This window comes from Aedes aegypti, chromosome 3 (assembly GCF_002204515.2).
Source record: "Aedes aegypti strain LVP_AGWG chromosome 3, AaegL5.0 Primary Assembly, whole genome shotgun sequence".
NCBI lineage: Eukaryota > Metazoa > Arthropoda > Insecta > Diptera > Culicidae > Aedes > Aedes aegypti.
The window spans coordinates 93,437,132-93,461,111 of NC_035109.1; the positions used below are offsets into that span (position 1 = coordinate 93,437,132).

The 23,980-nt window shown below is 39.9% G+C and overlaps 1 protein-coding gene across 1 annotated transcript in view; it reads right to left on the reverse strand.

Moving 5' to 3' along the window:
- Positions 1 to 1,950: 1,950 nt before the first annotated feature.
- Positions 1,951 to 23,980, reverse strand: part of LOC110679221 — a 68,478-nt gene continuing 46,448 nt past the window's right edge. The window contains exon 3 of the mRNA XM_021853361.1: positions 1,951 to 3,411. Coding sequence (XP_021709053.1) covers positions 2,593 to 3,174 — 582 coding nt within the window. The 5' untranslated portion in view covers positions 3,175 to 3,411 and the 3' untranslated portion in view covers positions 1,951 to 2,592. The remainder of the gene's footprint in view (positions 3,412 to 23,980) is intronic.

Below are 23,980 nucleotides of genomic sequence, written 5' to 3' on the forward strand. Positions count from 1 at the left end.
CCTAGCAATGACCCCAATTCAATACAAAAGAAACATTCTAAAAACTTGCATCTCCCTAAAATCATTTCCAATGGCGTCAGCTCCCAGTAAATATGGACCGCATTAGCCACATTTAGTCCCGTCGACAGACCAACTCAGGCTAAAGCTAAAAGTGGTGGCACCGGGCGGCTCGTTAGTTAACCGCTGGGGCTGCTGTTATCGTGCAATTTTATGGTAATAATTGCCTATAAATACATCCAACAACAGCAAGGCCCGGGCATTAATTGACCATACAGTTCTTTCCCTGTCGTCATCGGGCTAGACGAACAAAATCGCTACGAAGTCGAGTGAGAGAAGTCTCCCTCCCCATCAGCCGAAAAGCCTTGGGGTCCAAATTTTGCACGGTCGGCATTTCGCAGAAGTATATGATACCCATCCCGAAGGTGTACGCAAGTCGACCGAGCGTTTCTGCGAATTTTACGGGGTGGATGCTCTGGTATTCGTCATAGTACCAGTAGTGCAGCATTCATTGAGTTACTTTAAACTGGCTCCGTTATGCTTAGCACGCTTGAGCCTGACAAATGAAAAATTTGAAGTAACTTTAGGATAATGCGACAACATTCCCAGACACATCAACCTTTTTTGGGAAAATAATAGAAAAGAAATCGTTTTCGTTAGTATTTCAGCTATTTTGCACCTTATTTCATCATAGTGTTCCTAAGTTCGTTACTTCCCATAAGAAATCACCATAGGTGGCGAACTTGGAAACCGAAATTACGTTCGATTGATTTTAAACAAAAAAAATTTCTTGGGCGGCGAACACTGGACCAACTACCCTAGCAAAATTTCTTCGGACGTTCGTCTGTTCGAATGCGGGTCCTAAGCATGGTAGACGCCGAGAAAGGTGAGCAAAAACCCGAGTTCGTTGTTTTCAATATTGCCACCACGCTATTACACGAATCCCAGTTTCTGCTTCTAATTTGGCCCTCGAGCGATCCATCGCGAGAAACGGAGCAACGGTTTTTTTTCTTCAGCGATCAACACCCAGGTTAGCAGTCGGCGTATTCGAAATGAAGCAATTGACCTTTCGCTCCCCGTTCCCCGTGTTTTATGGGTCGATTTTGATAAGGCGGTGTAGGACCATTCGCGAAGACATGGATGAAGCCAGGTTTTTCATCAGGAATGAAGGCAAGTGATCTTTCGTGGTAAAAAGTTAAAGTTTTTGATTTTTTTAATAATTGCACTTATTTTGGACAAAAATTTAATATTATATATTATAAAAACTATAAATGATTTTAATCTATAGGCACAATGGCAATTCGAATCACATAATGACAGCTCATCCCGAATAAGAATTTGACGAGAAGTGATTCAAACACCTTAAAGCACATTCCAAGACACCAACCATTTTGAAAATTTGATTTTATGTTAGATTTTTAACGTAGATTTAGAATATTTTAAAAACCTAGGTATCCCTAAAGATCCCAATTGGGTTCTTTATGAGGTACCTAGTTGTTGATGTATGCTGATGTTCGAAAGGCAAAACTTCAGCAAATAATTTCTCGTAAATTTTTTCAAAAGGGCCTATCTAACATTGAGACTCTCTTTGATTACAATCTCTTTAATCAAGAACTGAGCCACATTAACCTCATCTGTTGTTTTTTTATATGAAACGTTTGCCAAAGATTTTGTCTTCCGGTCCATAGTGAAATACTTCCCAAATGCTTTAGTATTGCACTGTTAAAATCTAAAGAGAACGAGAAAGGAGAGAATCTCTCGTTGTTACAAAGGTCCTTCAGTAAAGTTCAGTGAGATTTGTTTGGTAGGAAATTATCCCTTACCTAGCAAATATGTAAATTTCTACCTTTTGACGCCTTTTCGGCCTTTTGTCCTATCGACCTTCTGTTCTTTTGTCATTGTGAAATTGTCCCTTTTGACCAAAGCCATCTGGCTACGCCCATGCGCGCAGAGCTTGCATATAGCTGGCGGGCGATTGGCCCGGATTAGTCGGTTAGTTATGATGCGTATATGAGTGTCAGTCCGAAATGTTTAGTCGGTAAGTAAGTCTACGGTTGTCTTCTGCTCTCATGCCAAGTTAGTCGATTAATGGTTTGGTTATCCGAGAGACTCGTACTGCTCCATCAGCAGCGCCGCAGCAATGCCTTCTTCTTCTTCTCCCTCCGGATCCGGTTGATGCTAATTGCCTCGTTCCACCCGTTCATAACAACCACACCAGGATGATCTGGTTGTTGTTTGCAATCCAGATCACCAACCGAAAAGGTCTGACAGATCCGGACTTGAACCACGCAGAGAGGAGCGAAAACGTGTGAAATACGATCCCCATCACTCGTCGTCGTCTTCGTTGTTCGAGCGAAGCGAAATGTGAGGATTCGTCGACCACCGAGGCGCGTCTTCTTACGGACAATGGAAACCAGCCTTGTTGAAACCGGACGCTTGTTAGCACGCTATATACAAATTTTTATTAGTGTCCAGTTCGCGGGTTTCCCATTGCCGGTAAAGAGAATCGCCCGCTCTTCCAGTTGGCTCAAATCCAAACCCCGGCTATTAACGGTGGAACGAGGCTGGTGTTAGAAACGCTGACTTGCCTCGGCCCTAAAGTGTTCTGCTGTAACGAGAGTAAGTTCGCTTGCATCTACGCAGAAAGAGACCTGTACCAGGACCTGGATGATCCACACCCAACCGGATAAACCTACCATCGTCATTACCGTTTGGATCGTTCATCGAAGATGAATGACCGGACATTCCGACGGACATCTGCCCGCCGGACTGCTGATGAGATCCGTGTCCCAGCGAGGACATTCCCTGCTGGCCGAGGCCGGGCTGGGACAGCGAAGTGATGGTGTGCGATGGCTGGGGCTGTCCCAACCCGGGCACGTGATGCAAAGACGGGTGATGAGCGTCCAGAGCGACCGGCTGCAGCGTGATGAGTGACGCCGGTGGAAGCTGATGAGCGACATGAGCGGCCGGTTTGCCATAGGACGGATGCATCACCAGGTTGTTGTTCTCGTTGAGATGGTGCCCGGTGACCACCGGGTAGCTCATGCTGTAGCTGGTCGATGTGGTGGTGTAGGCGGCACTCATGCCCACCGTGTTGAGCAGATGCTGCTGCTGATCGGCCTGAGATACCGTCTGCTGCTGCGACGATGGGTGCTGGTGTTGATTGCTTGGTAACATTGTGGGGACGGATTGATGAATGATGTCACTTAGGTTTACTGGGTTGATAACTTAATATTTGGTTGAGTTGACAGCCTTGTCGCTCCTTTGTCAAGGTGATTGCAGTTGCCGTATAAAGAGTACGATTGCAGTGCGCTTACGTGTCTAGCTTAGGCGGTAGAATTACGAACTACTGTTATTGCTCGATGAGGAGTATCGTTGAGATGTGTATAATCTTAAAGGGTAAACGATGAATATCTGGAAGAAGAAGAGAAAAACAGAAATTAGTGAGCATTACATTTACTAATAATATAGTTATAATATAATAATTATGTGACATATTTATATTTCTCATTCCCCAATCAAATTCGTTTTCAAGTAAGTGCACTTTCACATTTTTTTTTTCAAGTTTCTGAAAACCGTGGTGTAGTGAGACAACTCGTGTATCATTCAACAAAACGCTGGATAGTGTTGAAAATGACCAGGGACGCTGGTAAGTCAGAATATACATCAGTGGAAGCGATGAACGATTTTTTTTACCGAATTCTAAAATTTCAGTTTGGAAATTATTTGAAGATTTTATTAATAGTTACCGCAAAACGGGGTTACTTTGATAGCTTTTTCGAAGAAAGCATCATTATTTATGCATTCTGTTTCAAAGAATCACATTTTATATTTTTAAAACAAGTACTGACATCCTAGCTATCGATTGCACTTGATAAATTGCCAAAAGATTTATTCTGAATGGATATATTATTTTTCATATAATCGAAAGTCGGTTTTCTGTTTTGGGGTAACTTTGATAATGGAGTAGGGTAACGGTCGTATTTTGGACCCCCTAAGGAAGTGATTTTACATTTTTGTCCCAATTAATTTATTGCACAACGTAATGTCAAAGAACATACCAAAATGTAGAGAAAAACTTCATCTACGAGATAAAAATGCCCATACGGTCATGTAGGATCCAAAAGACGTCGAAAATAATTGAATTGTGCATCACTGTTTTTCATTATTTTGGACACACCAATACATTTTGGACCCTCATGGTATATATTTTGGACCCCCGGCATTTTCTTATCGTTTGGCGACAAAGTCCACGGCACTGGTTGTATTATATGCTTGCCCAAAGTCTAATCAATCGATTGACAATGGAAAAGCGAAGAAATTCTACGCTTTTAGTTCAGAAATTAGAAAAAAAGTTTTTGTTTACGTTTGAAAAATTTCTGACGTCTTCAATTTCTGTGTGTAACGTGTTGTAACGGTTGCATGGATGAACCGATTAAATTAAATTAATTTCAGATAAAATAAACATATTTTCCATGCACAAACGCTTGATGCAAGTGCGGAATGGTCCTATCTTTCCAAATGGCATGCGGATTGTATTGGTCTTTCGATTTTAACTGGAAAATTTGCAGGAAACTGGCCCAGGGGGTCCAAAATATATAGAGGTCCAAAATATATTGGTTACCCTATAAATCGAACAACATTGAATGAAATACGGAACATTCATAGGGCATTGCATACCTCTAGGCGTTTAACGCTATATGAAAATTTCTGACTTAGATTACAAAAATGGGTCCAGTTTGTAAAAATGGTTTTCGCTAAGAGATTTGAGACCGAATTCATGTTCTACTATAACTAGGCTGTCAAGGATAAGTGACGAGCTTATTATGACTTCATCAAATAGTGATCGTAGAATAGATTGTTTGTAAGCGTTTCAAAAATGCTAAAATCTTATAAATTTTCAATATTTGCATATAAATCCTCAAATGCACTTGATTCCAACACTTTTACGGTACAATTGATAGGTACCCTGGGCAGTTAACCCGGGATCTCTTGATCATAAGAAATCTACATGACTGTTGGATTATACAAGCATTTACAGTTACAGTGCGTCCAAGACTTTTTTAAGTTAAACTTCTTTAACTTTTCTTCCAATAAAAACTCTCAAAAATCTCCTAGCATATCTGAGACAATTTTTTGAAGTTTTCCTGCATATAAATCCTACTAATTTTCTATCAGAAATTTATCTCGATATTGCTACTGAGATTTCTCCAGGAGAACTTATTCAGAATTTCAATATATAGTTTTCTGAAAATTTTACTATTGACACAACCAAGAATTTCTTGTCATATTTCTTTAGATGATAATAAATCTTCGAGCTGAGATTTTATCATGAAAATTTATCCAGGATGTCTGCACTGATTTCTATCCTGAGGAATTTCTCTGATGATTTTCAATAGAATGCGTCCAGAGATTTTTGCAAATATTCCTTCAGCGACATTTCTGACAGTTCTCTGTGAACTCTAGCTCCTTCAAAAATTAGTCCTGGCATACCACATAATATTATTTTAGAATAACCATCAACAACTGCATACCGCTTCTCCAAAGTAGTTTTTTTAATTTTCTCATAAGAACTTTTTGGATTTTTTTAGCCATCCAGTAGTCGCACCACGATGTTCTCCGTTTTATATGTCCAAGGTGCATATCTGGGCAAAATTTAAAAAAATGTAGGCCCAAGTTCAAATTTTCAAGAGCACGGATCTGGAGAACCAAGCATCCATTTGAGCTGAAAACCTAATCGATTGGTCACCATCAGCTAGTAACCAATCGATTAAGTTTTCGGCTTAAACGGATGTTTGGTTCTTCAGATCCGTGCTTTTGAAAATTGCAAGTTTGGCTTCGATTCATCTTCACCTTAATGGTATAGATCCATTCAAAAGAAATCAGTAATATTTGAACGGTCTTTCATTAATTGTGGTCAAGCTTTGGAAAATTTAACGATCATTGACACACGAGCCATAATTTTATCCCATTTATTCGCCTGCATTCACACAACACGCATGACATTTATCGTTCATGGCAACAAGTCACGAAAGAAAAAAAAGACAGGCACACATCACCCACTGTTTGGCACCGATCACTGTGTGTCAACAGTTGTAACATTCGCTGGCACATTCTTATTATTCCTCCCTTTCTGTGCTATGTTCGCAACCGACGGGGTGTTCGATAATAGATTATAAATAAGATTCTTAGGGCTGCGTAAGTAATGGCGAATGGTCCGTTATATGAAATTACGGAGCCAATTTTATGTTATTAGGAATCATGATATAATTTTTATTGCATAATAATTAAGATAACTAAATAAACTTGAGCACTCACATTTAATTATTTTTAAGATGTGATTTGTAATTTTAATGCAATTTCGATGTAAGTCACTTGTGTCTAAAAATTGAATGAAGAGAACGTAGCAATACTTGAAAGAGCTTGATTTCATACCTTATTGGGTTACCTTAAATAAAACGCTTCAAGTTTAGCGTAGATCACAGCTAGAAATTGGAATGTTCGAGATTCAACAGCTAAAACATGGTGGAACAAAGTTGTTTATTAATTCTATACGTAGTATGCAGGTCCACCATAAACTTGTTTAAATCCTACACAAACTGAATAGTTCTTCGTAAGCTTTTCTTTCAATCAGTCACCCTGCCAAGTTAAGACAAACCAGTCGTTATAAACGGTAAAGGCAAAAGAAAAAAAAATCGTACTGTTTTAGCCATACATTTGTTTCCAAATTTTATTATCTAGAATTTCAAATAAAGACCTGCAAGTAAATTAGCGACAAACCAATTCGAAATGGATGCTCTATACTTTTCATTATTCTCTACCATTTTGTACTGCACCTCTTTACGTCGTTACTCGAAACACTGCACTGAATTTACATTGGTGACAAAATTCAGTTTTACTGTAAGATTTTGTAGGACTCGATCGAAAAAATCAAAACCGGAAAGGAGAAATTTAGCAAGATATGACGGATATTACCCCACAAGCCAAACTCTTGCACGATGACTTGAATGACTGTTTCATTAATTTTGACTAGTTTTCAGATTTTTCCGCAAAAATTTCGTAAGTGCTCTTCAAAGAATATAAGATTACGATTCTAATGACATCTTGTTTCAAAATTTTGGTCGATCCAATACTGAGGAAATTAGCTATGTTTTTTTTCAGTGTGTTTTTTGTCTTATAAATGTCACATCTTATGTAAAAATTTAGTATACAAAATTCAAAACATGTTTTTTGAAAAAATGCATACGATGTAAGAATAACTCTTTGTCTTTCGAATGCGACTTAGAGAGTTTCAATTGGACGTGTAATCCCAGAGATATGGACTGAACACTTTTGTATGTTTTTTAGGAGGTGAACCCAAACTTATGCACGGGAGTGTATAAGTTCAAAAGAGCGTAGCTTCAAAATGGGGCCCATTTTTTTTTTTAAATTTTGTCCAGACATGCAGTTTGACCAAAGAAAACGATTGGTGAGCTCAGATTTGATGAACATTTTTTCTGATAATAAAGGCCTGTGGAGCATCATGCACGTGGTTCACCGATGCCGTGCTGTGCCATACAAAATACAAAATCGCGACTACTGAAAAGTAACGTTTTGAGAAATATATTTTGGACTCTGGAAGTGCTCATACAGGATTTCAAGAAAGTGTAAACTAAGGACAGCATTGCATGAAGTTCGAAAATAATTTTCTATGATTTTTTGGAAGAATTTCTGTTTAAATATTTAGAGGAATCTGACGATAAAAATAAAATCGTTCTATGTAATTAGGGCAATCGCAGGATAAATTAATGCAAATATTATGGTTAAACTTTGCTTGGATTTCTAAGAGCGTTTCTTTTCAAATTCGTGATTTACTTTCTCCATAATCTGCGTAGGAATGTTTAAGGAACTTTGAAAGGTTTAAGCTAGTCGGCTGGTGTAATTCCAACAAAAATCGCCAAATTGGAGGAAAAAGCCTCAAAATTCCCATTATCTGAGAGATTCTGCCAAGAAGTATAAATTCTTGAGAATCTTTTACTATCGTATCTTCAAACTACTAAAAACAAATTACTGGAAGAATTCTTGGAGTAATTCAAAAAGTTATTCAATTTATTGAAGAATCCCTGCCTTAGGCAATGTTCGAAGCGTTCACAGTGAAATTCCTGACCGTAGCTTTGAATAATTCATGGGAAGAGTTTTATAGCAAAACTTCGATAATCCAAGCAATTCCTAGTGAATCTGCTCAAAAAGATCTTAAAAAATTTAGATTGTTGTTAATTATGCAAGGATTCCAGAAGAAGAATTACTTATATTTCTGGAGAAAGCTCTTCAAATAGTTTTTGAAGGAATTCTTCAGGTGTCTCTAGATACACTTTCTGTAAGTCCCAGGTTGCATTTCATCAACAGTTTTGAGAATAGTAGATTTTGAAGATATCCTTGAAAGAATTGTTTAAGGCAGAATTTGAAGAAAGTCACCAGGAAAAATTTAAAGAAAAATATCTTGAAAAATTACTAAAAACATCTTATAAGAAAAATACTGGATTAATTTACAAACAATAGAAAAAAAATCTTACAGTTTTTCCTTTAAAAATATATGATTCCTAAAATGGTATTTCAGCTGTGATAAACGAGTTTTACGAGCGTTTACGTGAATTCATCGATACAATCGTTCAACAAACTAACTGTTCGGTCGCTTAAGCTCATGTATGCGTTATTAGATGACAGATATATGAAAACAATTAAAAATCATACCTACCCGGTTAACCAAACCAAATCAAATCAGATTTTATGAAATACACAGATTTTTTGACAAAAAAAATTAAGTGGCTTATGGCATTAGACCGTTTAACTCCCAGTAATTTCACACTGGTACAAAAATAATAAAAAGAATACAATTTAATGTACTAAAATACAGAGTCAAAACATTTTAAAATTAACATATCTGGAAAAAATACCGTTATCAAGCATCAAGTTCGTTGACACCAGTGTTGTAAACATTCGACATTTTTCACGGCATTTCAATACAGTACTAGAACAACGGCCTAACTGACAAATCTAAACAAACTGAGTTTTATTCACTTAACTGTTTATTTGATAAATTACAATCATATAATGCACTTCTGTTCCTTAAAAATAACGTTTTTCACGAAATAAGTGGGAAAAACGTAAAGGCGCATTTGATGTTTTCTTTCGATACAAATTCTGGTGTCAATTTCACCTATCTTCCCCCCTTGCGGTAACCGGGCGCATTTGAGATTGAGTGTGGCAGCAAGGCGCATTTCAAACTGAGTGTGCAGAAGGGTGATAGTGATAAAGGTTCGTGTGAGAGAGCGTAGCAAAACGGCGAAGCTGATGATAGTCAAACCAGAAGGACGAGGTCAAAAGGCGCAATCGCTGTTGTCAAACTGAAGAAGACGAAAAACCTAGGGGCGCAACAGCTCTAAATTTTGATGAATGGCGCATTATGGTTTTTTATTTATTTTAACGTGTAATTCATAATATGTAAATAAATTAAATGTTTTGCTACAAAAGTAATATTGTAATGAATCCTATATAAATGCATCATGAGATTAAATCGATCGGAAACACAATAAAGAATTAAAATTACATCCGCTAAACTTCAAACCGATTTTACTGAGAATGTATTAGTCTTCACATTCGCCCTAATTCTGACTCTGTATTGATTTGTTTCGCTTTCATAATTAGTAGTCAAATAATCTCTCTAGACTCATCCGCCACCGCACGCTATGTCTGAACCAGACGATTATAAAAATGGAATGTACATCGGATTTTTCCTCGCTAGAGTTTAGTATTTGGGTTATATTTTAATAATCGGAAAGTTTTAAAATATTCCATTGGTGAAATTTTGATTTTTTTTCCACTTTTTAGCCAGTTTTCATACTAAATCCCATGAAAATCACGTTTTCGATGCATTTCAGCCCATACAAAATATATGGAAAAATTTTCACCGATAGAATATTTCAAAACGTTTTCGACCTTTTGTCCCTTCGACCTTTTGTCTTTCGACCTTTTGTCCTTTCGACCCTTTGTCTTTCGACCTTTTGTCCATAGACCCTTTCACACACAACACGAGCGATAGAATGAACATCGAGAAACACAAAAACTGTGGAATGAATGTCGTCTGACACGATGACATTTTCATATACATACACGGAGAAATATTTTTACCTAATTTTTGAGTTTACTTTACCCAAAATTAAGTGTATCGATTATAGTTTCAACCCAAAATCTCTCGGTATTCTCTTTTTCCCACACGAATGTTGTCAAAAATAGAGAGAGCTGCATCTACCCAATGGGGGTACTTTGGCCCAATAAGCCAAATTTGGGTAAATGCAACTTCTCTTATGTTTGGGTCGAAAGAACTCAATTTTGCGCTAAATCAACCCAAAATTGAGTATATTTTTCTAATGGAATTAAAGCCAAACTATCTAGTGGGGACCTTGGAAATTTAGCCAAAATTGAGTTATTGGGCTCAACTACGGAATTGCGTTGAAACAACCCAAAATTGAGTTGAATTCCGTCTCCGTGTATCATGAATTTAGCATAGATTTCAGAAGTGTCCGATCATTAACAACAAAAATAGTTGATTCTTGCTTGTTATTACGGAAATGGAGAGAAAATAACAAAAACCGTACCGTTTTCTTGTGATGCCATCGTGGTCAGCTGTTCTTGGACGTGGACGTTTGTTCTGTACAAATCATAACATGAATAGAAAGTTTCAACTGAAGTTCTACAAACTTTTTCAAATATTTCACAAGTAGATTTCCGAAACTTCTCCAGAAGCGTATTGAATAGCGAATATCTCAGTTATTGGACGCTACAAGCAACACCACCGATTGAAAGTTGACCTGGATGAAGCTGACAAATTCGTGGGAGTGCTGTGACCGCAAGATGCCTGGCACCGTTCGCTGTACTGCACAAAGCAAATCGCGCCTAAAGTGCGGTCCCTTCCCCCTTTATACACCGTACATTCACTAGCCTCAACTACCAGGCAGGAGGCGAACCCGGTTGACATTGAACCTGGCTCGTAAATTTAACCTGCCTTCCTTCGAACCGCAACTACGCCACGGAGAGCTAGAGCTTTCCCCCGTCTACTTCGTGGCACAGTAATGAGGCTGTAATATTCCACCTTAATTGCAAACGCGCGCACATACGTCGCGGAAAAGCCGCCGACAGTTAACTCACTAAGGCTAAGCGATGATGCGATCATATTTGTCAAAGATCAGCAGCGAGAAAAGTTGCCGCTAGCGAGCATCTTCCCTGTTCGGGGCCGCCCTAACAAGTTGTGACTGATTTGTGTGAAAAATGAAAGACAAGTGAAGACCGCCGCCAAAGTGGCGCGGCGGTCGGTGAAGGCGGGATCGAACAAAGCGGTGCGCTGTCAAATCAGATGATCCCTTCAGAAACGTTTCGCTCACGTCGGAGTTCAGCGGGTATGCAAAACGATCGCCGCATGGGGTGAAAGTTCTTGCTGGCGAGTGACCGGGATTAGTTCGCTCGATGCTTGCCAATCAGCTCTCTATTTTATGCGATGTCAAAACCATTGAAGCAGCAGCGCGGGAACCGAGGGATGATTTATGTGATCCGTGTGCAAGCTCACGCCGCAATCCGGTGATCTACGCTTGTGGCGCGTTCCCTTCTGGCAGTGCCCGACCGTATTTCTGTATCATCCCGGTGATTTCGCGCTTGATCAGCTGAATTAAATATGCGCGCACGCCTCTGCCTATCAGGTTTGTTTTATGGCCCCCTTTTGTTCGATTCGTTCTCCATGAACTGGAACGAAGCCGTTCCTCTTCCGGTTTATTGCGAGGAGCAGCAGCCGCGTGGCTTAGTTTGACACAGGCCTCAGCCAGAGCCGTTACATAATAGGCATAACGCTGAACGAGTCGTTTCTTCGACCCGGTTGAACTGGTTTGGCCTGGATCGATCGGTCGATCGGCCCGAGTTGGGTTGGGCATTGTGTGTGACATTAAACGCCTCTCTATACTCAGAACTCAGCGATCGCGTCACAGAGCGCGAGAGTTGTAATTGCAATCGCGCCCCGGGCTCTTACTGCAGCTTCCAGCGGTCGTTCACCTTTGTCACAGTTTCGCTCGAGAGTTTCTGCGCGTTGACTAGCGAGCAACGGGACCTGCATGTGCATTGCCAAACTTGCCGCGATCACCATCTCGGGTCGTGGAGCACAATTATCAACGCTCGGCGAGAATGAGCTAAATGAATTTAATTACGTCCAGTAAATCATTGAACCGGGTGTTCCCAAGTCAAACGACCAACAATGCATTGGATCTTGGCAATTGAGGAAATTGTGCACTTACACTTCCTCTTGAACTTTTTTTCTACTTTCCACAAAGCTCCGATTCTTTCACGGCTGCAACATTGACGCTAAAGCTGATGATGATGATATAATCGAAAAGTGCATTGACCAATCCTGTCGTTCTGTAGTGCTGAACTGCGGCTGCCGGTGTGCAACGAACGGACAAGAGCTACTTAACGACCATCCATCCGTCCGTGTTGTGCCATATTATGATCGCTGCCCGCGATCACTACGTCCAAAGAATAATTCAAAATAAATCACTTTGGTGCGCTGCTGGCTGGCTCGCTTGATGACTCTGGTGCTCTGGCTGCGTGATCTCCTCCCGCTTTCAGAGGAAGGGTATGCAGATTTACCATCCCGCTTTCCTCCGCCGGCGAACGTGACCCTGTTAACATTGGGAACGAATTCCTCCTCCAAGAGCCAGCCCTCCAAAACCCCGTTGACTCCCTCGTTGTGTTCGTCGTTCGTTCGTTGGTCGTGATCTCCATTGGGTGAAGTTGATTTTACAGTTATCCGCAGCGTCCATGAGGTCGATCTGTTTCTGGAGCTGGAGCAGCAGAAGAGCTATCCGCTTTCTAGTGAAGGTAAATCGGATCTGGAAAACGGTGCAAAGTAGTTCTGACAAATCTCTTGATTGATTGGAAACGCTTGCCACGAGAGGGAACTAGTAGAGTTGTGTTTGTAAACATTCGTTTTGTCTCGAAGAGCGTGGCTTTACGTCGGATTTCGATGTCAAGATCACGGGGCTTGGGATGAGCAGTTGAAGAAGTTGCTTGTAGACTAAGAATGATGGGATCAAGCGTTCCGTAGAATTAGAGAGATTGTTGGAACGTGTTTGATTTTAGTTCTATAAAATTGCATCTTGAGCTTTGCAATCAAATTACAACTTTTTCAGTGAGTCTAAAATATTAATTGGTTTGTCTTGTGGTAACGTGTATGAAGCAAATCCAAAATTTAGTTTAGAGCATCGTCGTGCCCTTAGTTAAAAACTGACCTGAGAACCTGATACCAGGAAGCTGATAACTGATATAGCTAAAATATTTGTGCCTCAGCTTGAGATGCTTGGACTTCTACAAATCTCGATAGCCGTTGAGGCTCTCCTACCGACCAGACCATCCCGTTGTAGGTGATCTTCAGATCCTCAGATGCCAAGAAGTGGTCAAAGCGCATAGAACGCATCATTGCATTGTGAAAAGAATGGCTTCTGACAATCCAAACCGAGCTGTAATTCTTGATCGGTGTCACATCCAACGCTACATTTGTCAGCAGGCAGGCCATCCGAAGTTATAAACGAGCCTAGCAGCAACTCAACAATCACTATTTAACCTATGGGCTCAGGTCACATCCTCAAAAGATTCGCCAAACCCCACTCCTTCCTTCTTCTTGGATTTTGCTTGGAAGAGCTTTGCATGGGAACATCTTTGCCGATGACCTTGGACCTCGTCGAGCAAGCCACAGCTCGGACCAGGTGTTAATCTGTGCTATTGTGGCAATCGTCAGCGACATAAGCCATCTTACTGTATCTGAGGGTAGTGCACAGATTAGAAAAGAAACCCTGAAAGCTAAAGTTGAACATCTATGGACTGGTCACTTCTACCCGCTGAACAGGCGAGAGAGCTTTGTTGTCCCATGAGCATGAGCATGAGAATGATTGATCGTCCGAAGTTGCTACTCCGTTGCAAGAACAGCTATACTTACATAGGGAACCAATAGACATTACTCGGGTTCAGTAGATTCATCTTCAATGTGTAAGTACTGGTGCTCTCATTATTATAACAAACAATACTGGCGCCGGCTGCTTCCAAATGCAGGTCAATTTTGGGATGGTGTGTTGCTTGCTTTATGGAAGCCAAAGAGTCCTCTGCACTTCCACAAGGAAACACTGGGTGTTTGGATATGGGGAAGGATTCGTTTTAGTAAATGATAAAGTTATAATTTAACATGAATACGTGAGCATATACACGGATGATCGATACCGATAGTGCGGTTACTACCCGAACCGGACACAATTGATCCGGATACCGTCGCTCGTCCACAAAGAAGCATGCAACAGATTCAACGGATCAAACACAACTCTGGCGGGAGAGCTTTGTTGTCCCAATACCGAAACTCGACAAACAGGCTAGAGAATTGACGAACTAGCGATCAATTGCATACACCAAGGGTTTGGAACGAATTATAAACGTCTGGCTCGCGCATCATCTCACTAACCGTTTCTTTAGGATGATCGACAGAACCACCAAATACGATTCCTTGAAGGATGAACCCACTACACGGAAAAAATCTGTTCCTGGAATCATGAAGAAATCATGAATTTGCATATTCATGGTCCGATTTTGTATGCAGCCATGAATATGGGTATTCACGATTTCGTGAATAATTTTCGTGGTTTCAGGAACACATTTGTACCCGTATTCCGTAAGGAATCATTATATCGTTTACCTTGTTCCTGACCATGATTGACGACGTTTTCCAGGACCTCATAAACAGAGTCAGCACAGACGATATCATTTTAGATGACTCGTTGATCAATGTTTCGCGAGATTGTTTTTAATTCCTTTAAATATCTTTAAATAAAAACTTCATCTGATATTTAATATAAAAGTAACCAGGATCTCGCATAAGAGCTACCCTTTATGTTCTTATTTTCTTAAAGTTGATTCAGAAGTTTTTCTAGTACTTCAAGAGATTGTTCTGTAATGATTTCTATTTCTTGTCCATTTTCCAAAAACAAAAATCATTGGGATTTTTATCGGAATCTATGGCCGCCATAGAAAGACAAAGAAATATCTCAGCTAATAACTGCGGGTGTGCTCATGAGAACTTTAAGCTGCGAAGCAGGCTCTGTCCAAGTTGGGACGTATCGCCAGCAAGCAAAAAAGATGGAACCTCTCCGTATGTCGCATTCGCAAGCCGAACAAACTGTTTTTCCTGCTAATTTGCTTACGACCGGCGCACCGTTCAAATTTACAGCTACATCATCATTTTTCTCCGATTTCACTCCAGAGACGTGTGCTATAGCTATCGCACCCCCTGAAGACGACGACGGGGCGGAGCGTGTGGAATGTTGTTGACGTTGACGATGAAAGCCGCTCATACTCTTCTTACGGCCACGGCCGGTGGACGAAGGGATGAATTAATCTCCACCCGAAAAAAAAGAGTGAGCTGTAAACAGCAAATCATCATCATCTGTCAAATCGTAGTCCACGCGCTCGCGGGCCATCTACGCACGTTCATGCGCCCTCGGGCTCGAGGCTTCCCGAGCCATCCAACAGTCACACTTTTGTCGTCACAGGTCAGCGAACCTCTTGCCCGGAGGTGTTGGCTTGGCACGCTGCACAGCGGCCGTAAAGTCGAACCAAACGGCGAAAAATGATAATCGAAATATTTTTTTTTTGCTTTTCAGTTTCTTCAATAGGGTCCTGAAGCCCTGTCTCAATTTTAGTGCCAAACGCTTAAGCTTAGGCCAAAAACACATGTTTACTCAATTGTTTAATTATTTTCGTTTGTTTAATTCTAAAAAAACTTTTTTTAATGTTTTTTAGATTTTGTCACACTCCTTGGCTTAAACTCAAATTATGGGTGTATTTTATTTTCCGTGTCGCTTCCGAAATGTCAGATAGGAACAACCCCAGTGTTAAAACTAAAAGCCCTGTGGTGTTTTTGTCGACTAAGCGAACGTCGAACATGATCAAAAGTGTCAAGGTTCATTAATGGACCAAATTTTTAAATAAAGTTTGAGCTGGAAAAATTACTAAAATAGTTGCAGTAATGTGATTTTTCTATTGTTAACTTATTATGGCACGTGAAAAGATTGTTTCAATTTTGGGTAAAACTTGTTTAGAATGTAATGTTTATATTTGCGAAATTTCGTCACAATCTGTCAAGCGGTCATTGAGATGGTTTCCAAGCAAGAAAGGCTTTATCAAAAAAAAAAAAATACGGCGTGATCGTGGGAAATCCAGATCAGCCTTACAGGTGGATCACGAAACAGCAGGGAATCGAAAATTTGATCGTGTTCCGTGTGGTAAAATCGTTCCAGGGAACAAACGATCTAGTGGCGAGCTGGCAAGAAAAGTGAAGACAAGGTAGGTGAGGAATAGCTTCAAGCGTAATCCGAACCTTTCGATAGAAAGACGTTGTCTTTCGACCAACTCCATCTGGTTTCTAAAGCAGGCAATGAAGCGGCCCAAATTTTAGGCCTTCAAGGTAAGGAAGGTGCCTTACTGAACTGATAAACAGAATATGGTGGCCAAATCCCGCACTAGGAAACTGTATCGCAAGTGGTTGCTGCAGCCGGTATCATCGTGATGGACGAAGAGACTTGTGCATTAAAGCGGACGACGAGCAGATCCCTAGCCTGAAGTATATTGTCGGCAAGCCTTTCCTGGACGTTCCATAAGAGAAGGTCGATAAATTTTCCAAAAAGTACTTGTTGTGGCGGGCAATTTATAGATGCGGGAAGTCGTACATAACGAATGGCTCAATCAACGGTCAAATAAATAAATAAAAATGAATAAATATTTGAAGAGTGTCTCCTAAGGCGTATGCTGCACTTCCTCCGGTCACATAAAGGCGAGGGTTTCGGTCGGAACTGGCATTCTTCAAACGCATCAGAACTTCACCCAATAGAAACATTCTGGGTTGTTTCAGGAGGTATGGACTCAGCATTTAGTAAATGGTCAAATTAGGCAATTCTTAAATGTTCAAATTATCAGCCGTTTTGAACAATTTTCGAGATTTTGTCCAACTTTTGTAGTATTGCCCGCCACTGTGCGCTGCTACGAGAGAGGCGCAAACCGAAACAATCGTCCCGATTCAGAACCTTGCTGTGCGCTCGCTAAACTGCTCCTCGAAAATGGGTGCAGCCCAAGCTTCTCTCCTCCGTACCGATGATGGAACGATTCTTGGGTCTTAATTCACACCACGCAGCACGGAGAACCCACAGATAAACAGATGTGACACTTAGAACAAATTTCTTTAAAATCGCTTAGTTCGCACCATCATCATCTGGTGAGCAAGTTACACAAAATACTTGTAGATGGCGGTAGTGTGAAACGTCAAACGTGAAGAAAAACGATGCGCACGCCTCTGGCTGTGAGATTTGGAACATAGCGAAATTCACATGTTCGTTAGTGAGCGGTCGAAGGAAACTTCGTGAGTGGCACGTATGTTTGTCTGTGGAGAACCGTTCCAGGCAACACCCGTCATGCTTGTTCAGTTTTCCCTTTATTGGACCGCGATGATCCAGTGTGTGTGTGTGTCGTTCGTCGCAAGTCCGCGCAGAACCGTTTCGGAGTGCATTTCCTTTTGAGAGCGTAATTAAACGGCCTGACCGGACCGGGTACAATTCGATGGTTCTTTGCAAGCTTTGCGCTCGTTGTAGATGCAATAAAGTGATTTTGTTCGTCGGGCAGAGGGCACGGTAATATCGTTCCACTTGTTTTCCGATCTAATGAGGAAGTTGTAAATGGTACACGGCTCCGCGAGCTTCAAGTTTTCGGATGACTGAGTTTGGCGTTTCATTGGCGAGATGACGGTTGCACTTTTGGGGGGCGTCGTCCAGGTCATGGCCGCGGCGTTGAGAAATGTTTTATTTGCTTTCAGATTCTGGCCTGATAGATAGTCACTATCAAAGCCCTTATGTGGGATTTCTGAAGAGGTCTCTGGTAGATTCATTAGGGAATATTTCACAGTTTACTCCGGAAATTCTTATCAAAATCTGAGAGCAGTTCTCAACGCAACCTGCGATGAACGAATCCGACAAATTCATGAAAATATTTCGAATGAATCCTTGGCAAGAATTGTTGCTTTTTTTGCTAAACACTAGCAACAATATCCGTATCAGAAGCCTCCCGATATTTTCAGAAGGCTCTTTGCATGATCCTAAACGGTTTTCTGGTGAACCTGAAATAATAGGTTCTTGATCTATTTTCGGGCAGATTTTCGGAATGATACGAGCATGAATCACTTTGAGGTAATTTAGAGTTTTTTTTTTCAAAATCCTTCGAGGTCTGGATATCGAAATCCTACAGAGATGTTTGAGATGTGGGACTTCTACAGAGTCGCTTTTGGATTTTTGCCTGATCTGTGGGAAACTTCTCAAAAGTTCCTGATAAAATCCGTTGAGAATTTAAAATAAGATTCTTGGAGGAACCCTAATTGGGTTAATTGTCGGCTTCTTTATATTGTTCTTCACAAGTTTGTCTGTCAAGCATCTAACAAAGAGTCTGCCTTGAATTCTTATTAGTTTTTATGTATGATAGATGCATAACCAATAACCCTCCCATTTTCCACTTCAACAGCATATTCAGCAGATGGTTAAGTTATTAATCAAATCAATCATTATTAGATCACTTTCGGTTCGTTTTGAAAATTTAGAGTGAAGTTTCTCTTGATTAGGATAGCCATATTTTCTCTCACTGAAAAGAGTACATTTTTTCAACTCTGTAAAAGAGTACTTACGAGTACACTTAGCCTACTTTGAAAAATATTAAATGCACTACTAATTAATAATTTCACATTTTCTTGCAAAAAAAGTATGATTCTTAAGGCCCAAATGCAATGATAGCGGAACGACAACGGAAAGTGGAACAGGTTCGCCAGCATGAAACACACCGTCCTGACTGAGCTGTCAACGAACGAAAGTGAACCAAGTCTGAGTCGACAAACATGCTATACTTCATGCTAGCGAACCGGTTTCGCTTTCCGTTGCCGTTCCGCTGTCATTGCGTTTGGGCCTTTAATCACAGCCGCTTTTCCTACATTTCAATTAAAATTAAGTTTTTCAGGGAGACACTATTCTCAACTTTCCATCAAATATTTCACGAAATTTAACTCTCATTTCTTACTATATTGAACATTGACTCTAAGTGAATCGATTTTTTCAATCAATTTTTGTTCAATTATATTTACCATATCAAAAGTCGTTCGTTTTTTAAATAATATTGTCTTTAAAATGAGGTTTGTTGAAAAAAATCTCAAGAAATGTAGAACCATTTGAGTTTGTGTAGGAACCAGAAGAATTGAGAAGAGTGAAACGTGGATCTAAATAGAACCTCAAGCATTGTTTCCGATTAAAGTTTTATTAAGGACTTTTTAAAACATTATGAAACTTAGAAACTTGTTTGATTTAATAGTTTATTTTTATGATTCCCATACTACATTTCAAACTGAAACCTTTTCATTTCCACACCTTTGTTCATAAAAAATGGCATCGCCAAAACGACGTTTCTATGGAAAGTGTTTTGAATTTAGACTGACTTTTTTTTAGTTGATTGTGTGCCAGTTTTTGTCGAAAATCGGTGAATTATCTGTATTGTCCTGGGAATAAGGTTGATATGGTTTCTTCAAAAGGTTTTTTGATTTGACGATTATCGTCAATAGTAACTGAAAAATAGTACACTTGAGCCCGTTTAGCAAAAAAGAATAGTACACAAATTTTCAAGGCAAAAAAGAGTACTTGAATTCTAAAATGAGTACGTCTGGTAACCCTACTCTTGATGTTTTATCTAGAGACCGGTGAAGTATTTAATTGTTTCTGCACAAATCACCTAGGACAAGACTTCAAGTGGATTTATCTCCAGATTATTATTGTAAAATTTATGTGCATAATTCTTACAGACATTTGCTGAGGTGGTTCATTGAAGTAGGCTCTTTGCAATATCTACATGACGAAACCTATATGCAAAATTCGCAGTAGATACATGTTGGATCTCCAACAGATTTTCGATACAACAGATAATCTTTAACGGTTTACTGGTGAATTTCTGATTGAATTTGCAATAACTTCGCGAAATCTTGGATGGTTTCATCTGGAGATCGCCCGGAAGTCTTCACGATCGAATTGTTAGTGATTTTTGGATAGAACTTCGGTGGATTCAATTCTTGGCAAGACTCTTACGTGAATCCTGGCCAAATACATAGCCCGTAACTAACGAAAATTTTTGCCGAGAACACAGTCTTCTAAGGCAACACACCAAATCGCAAAAAGTGGAACCTTTTTGCAGCATCAATGGAGAACCATGGACTCACTCCACCCCCTACTCTATCGGTTCTTTGTAACGCACCTTGAAATCAGCTCAAGTTGATAGTAAATCCTGTTAGTGGAATACCTGTAAGTAAAAAAAGAAAAACGAATTTAGTATTGTAATTTTTTATCTAAATATGAGATATATGAGCTAACGCAGAAGATTGTATCTGAAATTCTGTGAATTTTCTCCTTGACGAACTTCAAGTAAATATAATTGACATGAAAATGTCCAACGCGTAGTTTATTCTGGCCAGTACTGTACATGATATAGCTAGACGCCACCTGTCAAGTATTATCTGGGTTTCTTCGGCTCGATATTTACTCTCTCGACAACTTTGTGGAATATAATAAATAAATCGGGTTTTTGAAACATTGAATTGTTCAAACGATAATATCTTGGATATTGAAGGATCACCATCATCATTCTTCAAATATATTCCGATACCTCATATTCTCCGCAAGATATCCTAAAATAAATTTTCATAGATTTGTAGATCTTCAAGCGTCCTGGTTTGACTTCTTTTTCTAAATTATTGTCCGATTGAAGTCTTTGTAGATGACTTAATAAAACCAATAAAGAGGATTATTGGTGGATTACTGGAAAGGTCCTCTCTTCCTTTCTGATGTTACATTCCAACCGGAACCGAGCCTGCTTTTCGGCTTTAGAGTTCTTATGAGCATTTTCACAGTTATTTACTGAGAGCTTTCATGGTAAGCATAAAGATATTTTATGCCCTGGGAGTAGAGAAAAAATCCAACCCGAAAAAACCCTAGACCAGCGGGATTTGCACCTACGACCTTCAGCATGGTCATGTTTACTGTGCGTTTACCACTACGGCTAATTTGGCTTCGACAAAAAAGTCACTTATCTTAATAGAACATTAAGTACCTTTAACTTTCGAATCACTCACGTTCTTGACTAAGTTCAATGACCTCTATATACGATCAACTTATTACGGTTCAATTGTATTAGACTGCCTAACCAAAAACCTCTCCCAGCAGATTTACAAAGAACTGGATTGTTTATGCCGGTAATTATCGTAGAGAGCTGCTGACTCTACATGGGCAAGAGCAGCGATACAAGACACCGCAGTTTCATAAATTCTTCGACTCAGCCATTCGGGGTGCGTGCAATCGAAGTCATGTGTGGGCGACAGTTTGCTCGTCGTCTCTATGCTGAGAACGTTCAAGCCGTATGCTTTCTCACCAGGCGGCTGCATTGACTGCATATGGTGATCGGCTATGATATTGGTACTGTAAAACGGGGGTCACTTGGATATTTGTTAGACGAAAATCTGATTGTTTTAGTATTCTATCACAATGATTTTCGATCTTAAAATTTCAAAACAAGTACTGTTATCTTAGTTCTGATTGCATAACGATTAATTTTGAATGAAATAAACAAAAGATTTTTGGTTCTGGGGTGTCTTTGATAATGGGGCTCCTCAACCAAACTACGTAGAATAGTTTGTAAGCGTTTGTAAAATGCAAAACTCCCATTGATTTTCAATATTTAAATATAAAACCTCAAATGTTGTCGATTCCAACGAAAATAGCTCTGACATGAAGTGTTATACTTATACTCTTATTTTCGTATTACTCAACTGATAAACAATCTATGTTATTTTGTTTAGTATGTTGTGGGCCCTGCATTATCAATGACAACTCATTTTACGGTACTGATCGTTTGCGGCTCGAACCACCCGCCAACGCCATTCTCCCAGAGCACTAGACAGCCGCACGCTAATTAATACTTTGAACTTGCTGACTTGCGTGGAATGCAAAGCCGTAGTACCTACCCGACCCCAGATTGATAAATGCGCTGATATAAATTATGGGCGCAAGCTGACAGAGTTCCAACACCAGACAGTTTGTTCAACAAATCGGCTCTAACTGTGGCGCGCAAATGCGACGAAGAGCTTTCCTAGAGCTCCATGAATATTGCAATTAAAATGTGCGATCTTTCTCCTAGTTTGAGGGTAGGGGGAGGATTTTAAGAGTGCAAACAAGCCGTTTATGATGAAATGCGCGCGCGGGAGGGCAATAATTTCTCCGGGTCCCACAGATCACCATTGTTCTTGCTTGGCGGGTGGGTGGATGCGATGGATCATCTCCCTAACACTGCTGCTGCCTTTGGGGAGTGCTTTGTGGTGGGTGGTGGATCGAGACTTTGAGCCAATAGAGTTGCTTTCAAGCTGGGGTGGCACGCGTCAACCACAAAACAGTGGCGTCAACTTTCCCAAGCTCGTCCATAATTCTTGTTGGCACTTGCCGAACCGTGTAAGATTGTGACGCACTTCGAGATCTGAACTATCTCAGAGGTAACTGTTTCCAGAGGTGGCGGTATTGCGTGTCTGGTATAGGACAAACTTTTAATCGTTTAACTGATGATGATCCCCAGCGGGGTGATTATGTGCAAAATGTTGCGATGGATGATGCCGATTTCGTTACAAGGTAAATACAGGCTGATATCTTGTGGATTTTTTCTTGAAATTTGGTAGATAATCGGAATGTTGCTCATACCAGATTTCGAGAGAGATTATCTTGTCTTGCGATTCTTTCTTGAGACAGAATCACACACCTACTCAATACTCTTAATCCCATCCATCACACACCGGTGTGGCCAAAACACGTAAACCCATCAATAGGAGTAACACATTTCAATTGATCTTGATCATTATGGGCAAAGGAAGATTTTTATTTTAGAAGTGGCCTAGAAAGGCCAGCTTACGGTAATACAGATTTGTAGACATGCCTGCAGTTTGTTGACATTTCTAAGCTTAAACTTAAGCCTTATTTAAGACTGAACGATAAATAAACATGGATAAACATTTGAAAAGCTAAAAAAATACTTAATGTTTTTTTTTTTTTTTTTTGAAGTAGTCGCCCGTATTTCAGTTGGGAATTTTGTATGGCACTATTTGAACAAATTCACTCGAAATTACTAAGAAAGAATTGAAAAATTTGACATATTATTCCAGAATGCATCATCTCACTTCAAAGTACTCGTGATGTATGTGTAGGATTTATCATAATCATTCTTTCCAACTCTTCAGCAGTTTAATAGGCGTACCAGCGCATCTCTCGTTGGAGACTTGTCCCATATCTCTGTCGTTGGTGACGACGAGGAGTAAGCAACTCTCATACAAAAGCCTAAGAATGAACCACCTTGCTATCGGCTTCCTCAATTTATGAGTGACATAATTTCGAATCAAATAACTAGCACAACTTCTGAGAGAATTTCTGGTGGAGCCTATGGAAGAGATTCTAGCGAAATCTGTTTAGGCGTCTCCTTATACCAGAAGTTAAAGGCAAAGTTTTTATTAAATAAATTATTGGCCATGCTGCAGGATTTTCATACATTTTGTGCAAAATTGCAAACAAAATTCAAACAGATTCCTGGCATCGAGAATTCGTTGAGAAACATCAAAACTCCTAGAAGAATTTATTGTGGCTCTGCTAGAAAAATATGCGGACTCTTAATTTTCTTTGGAGATTTCTTTATGATTTACCTCGAAATTGTAGTCCCAAAAATTTATTGAAGAGATTTGCTAAGAGAACATTTAAAAAATCTGCCAAAAAACTTCTTCAAACTGTACCTGAAATTACACCGAAAAGCTTAACTTTCCTTGATTTCT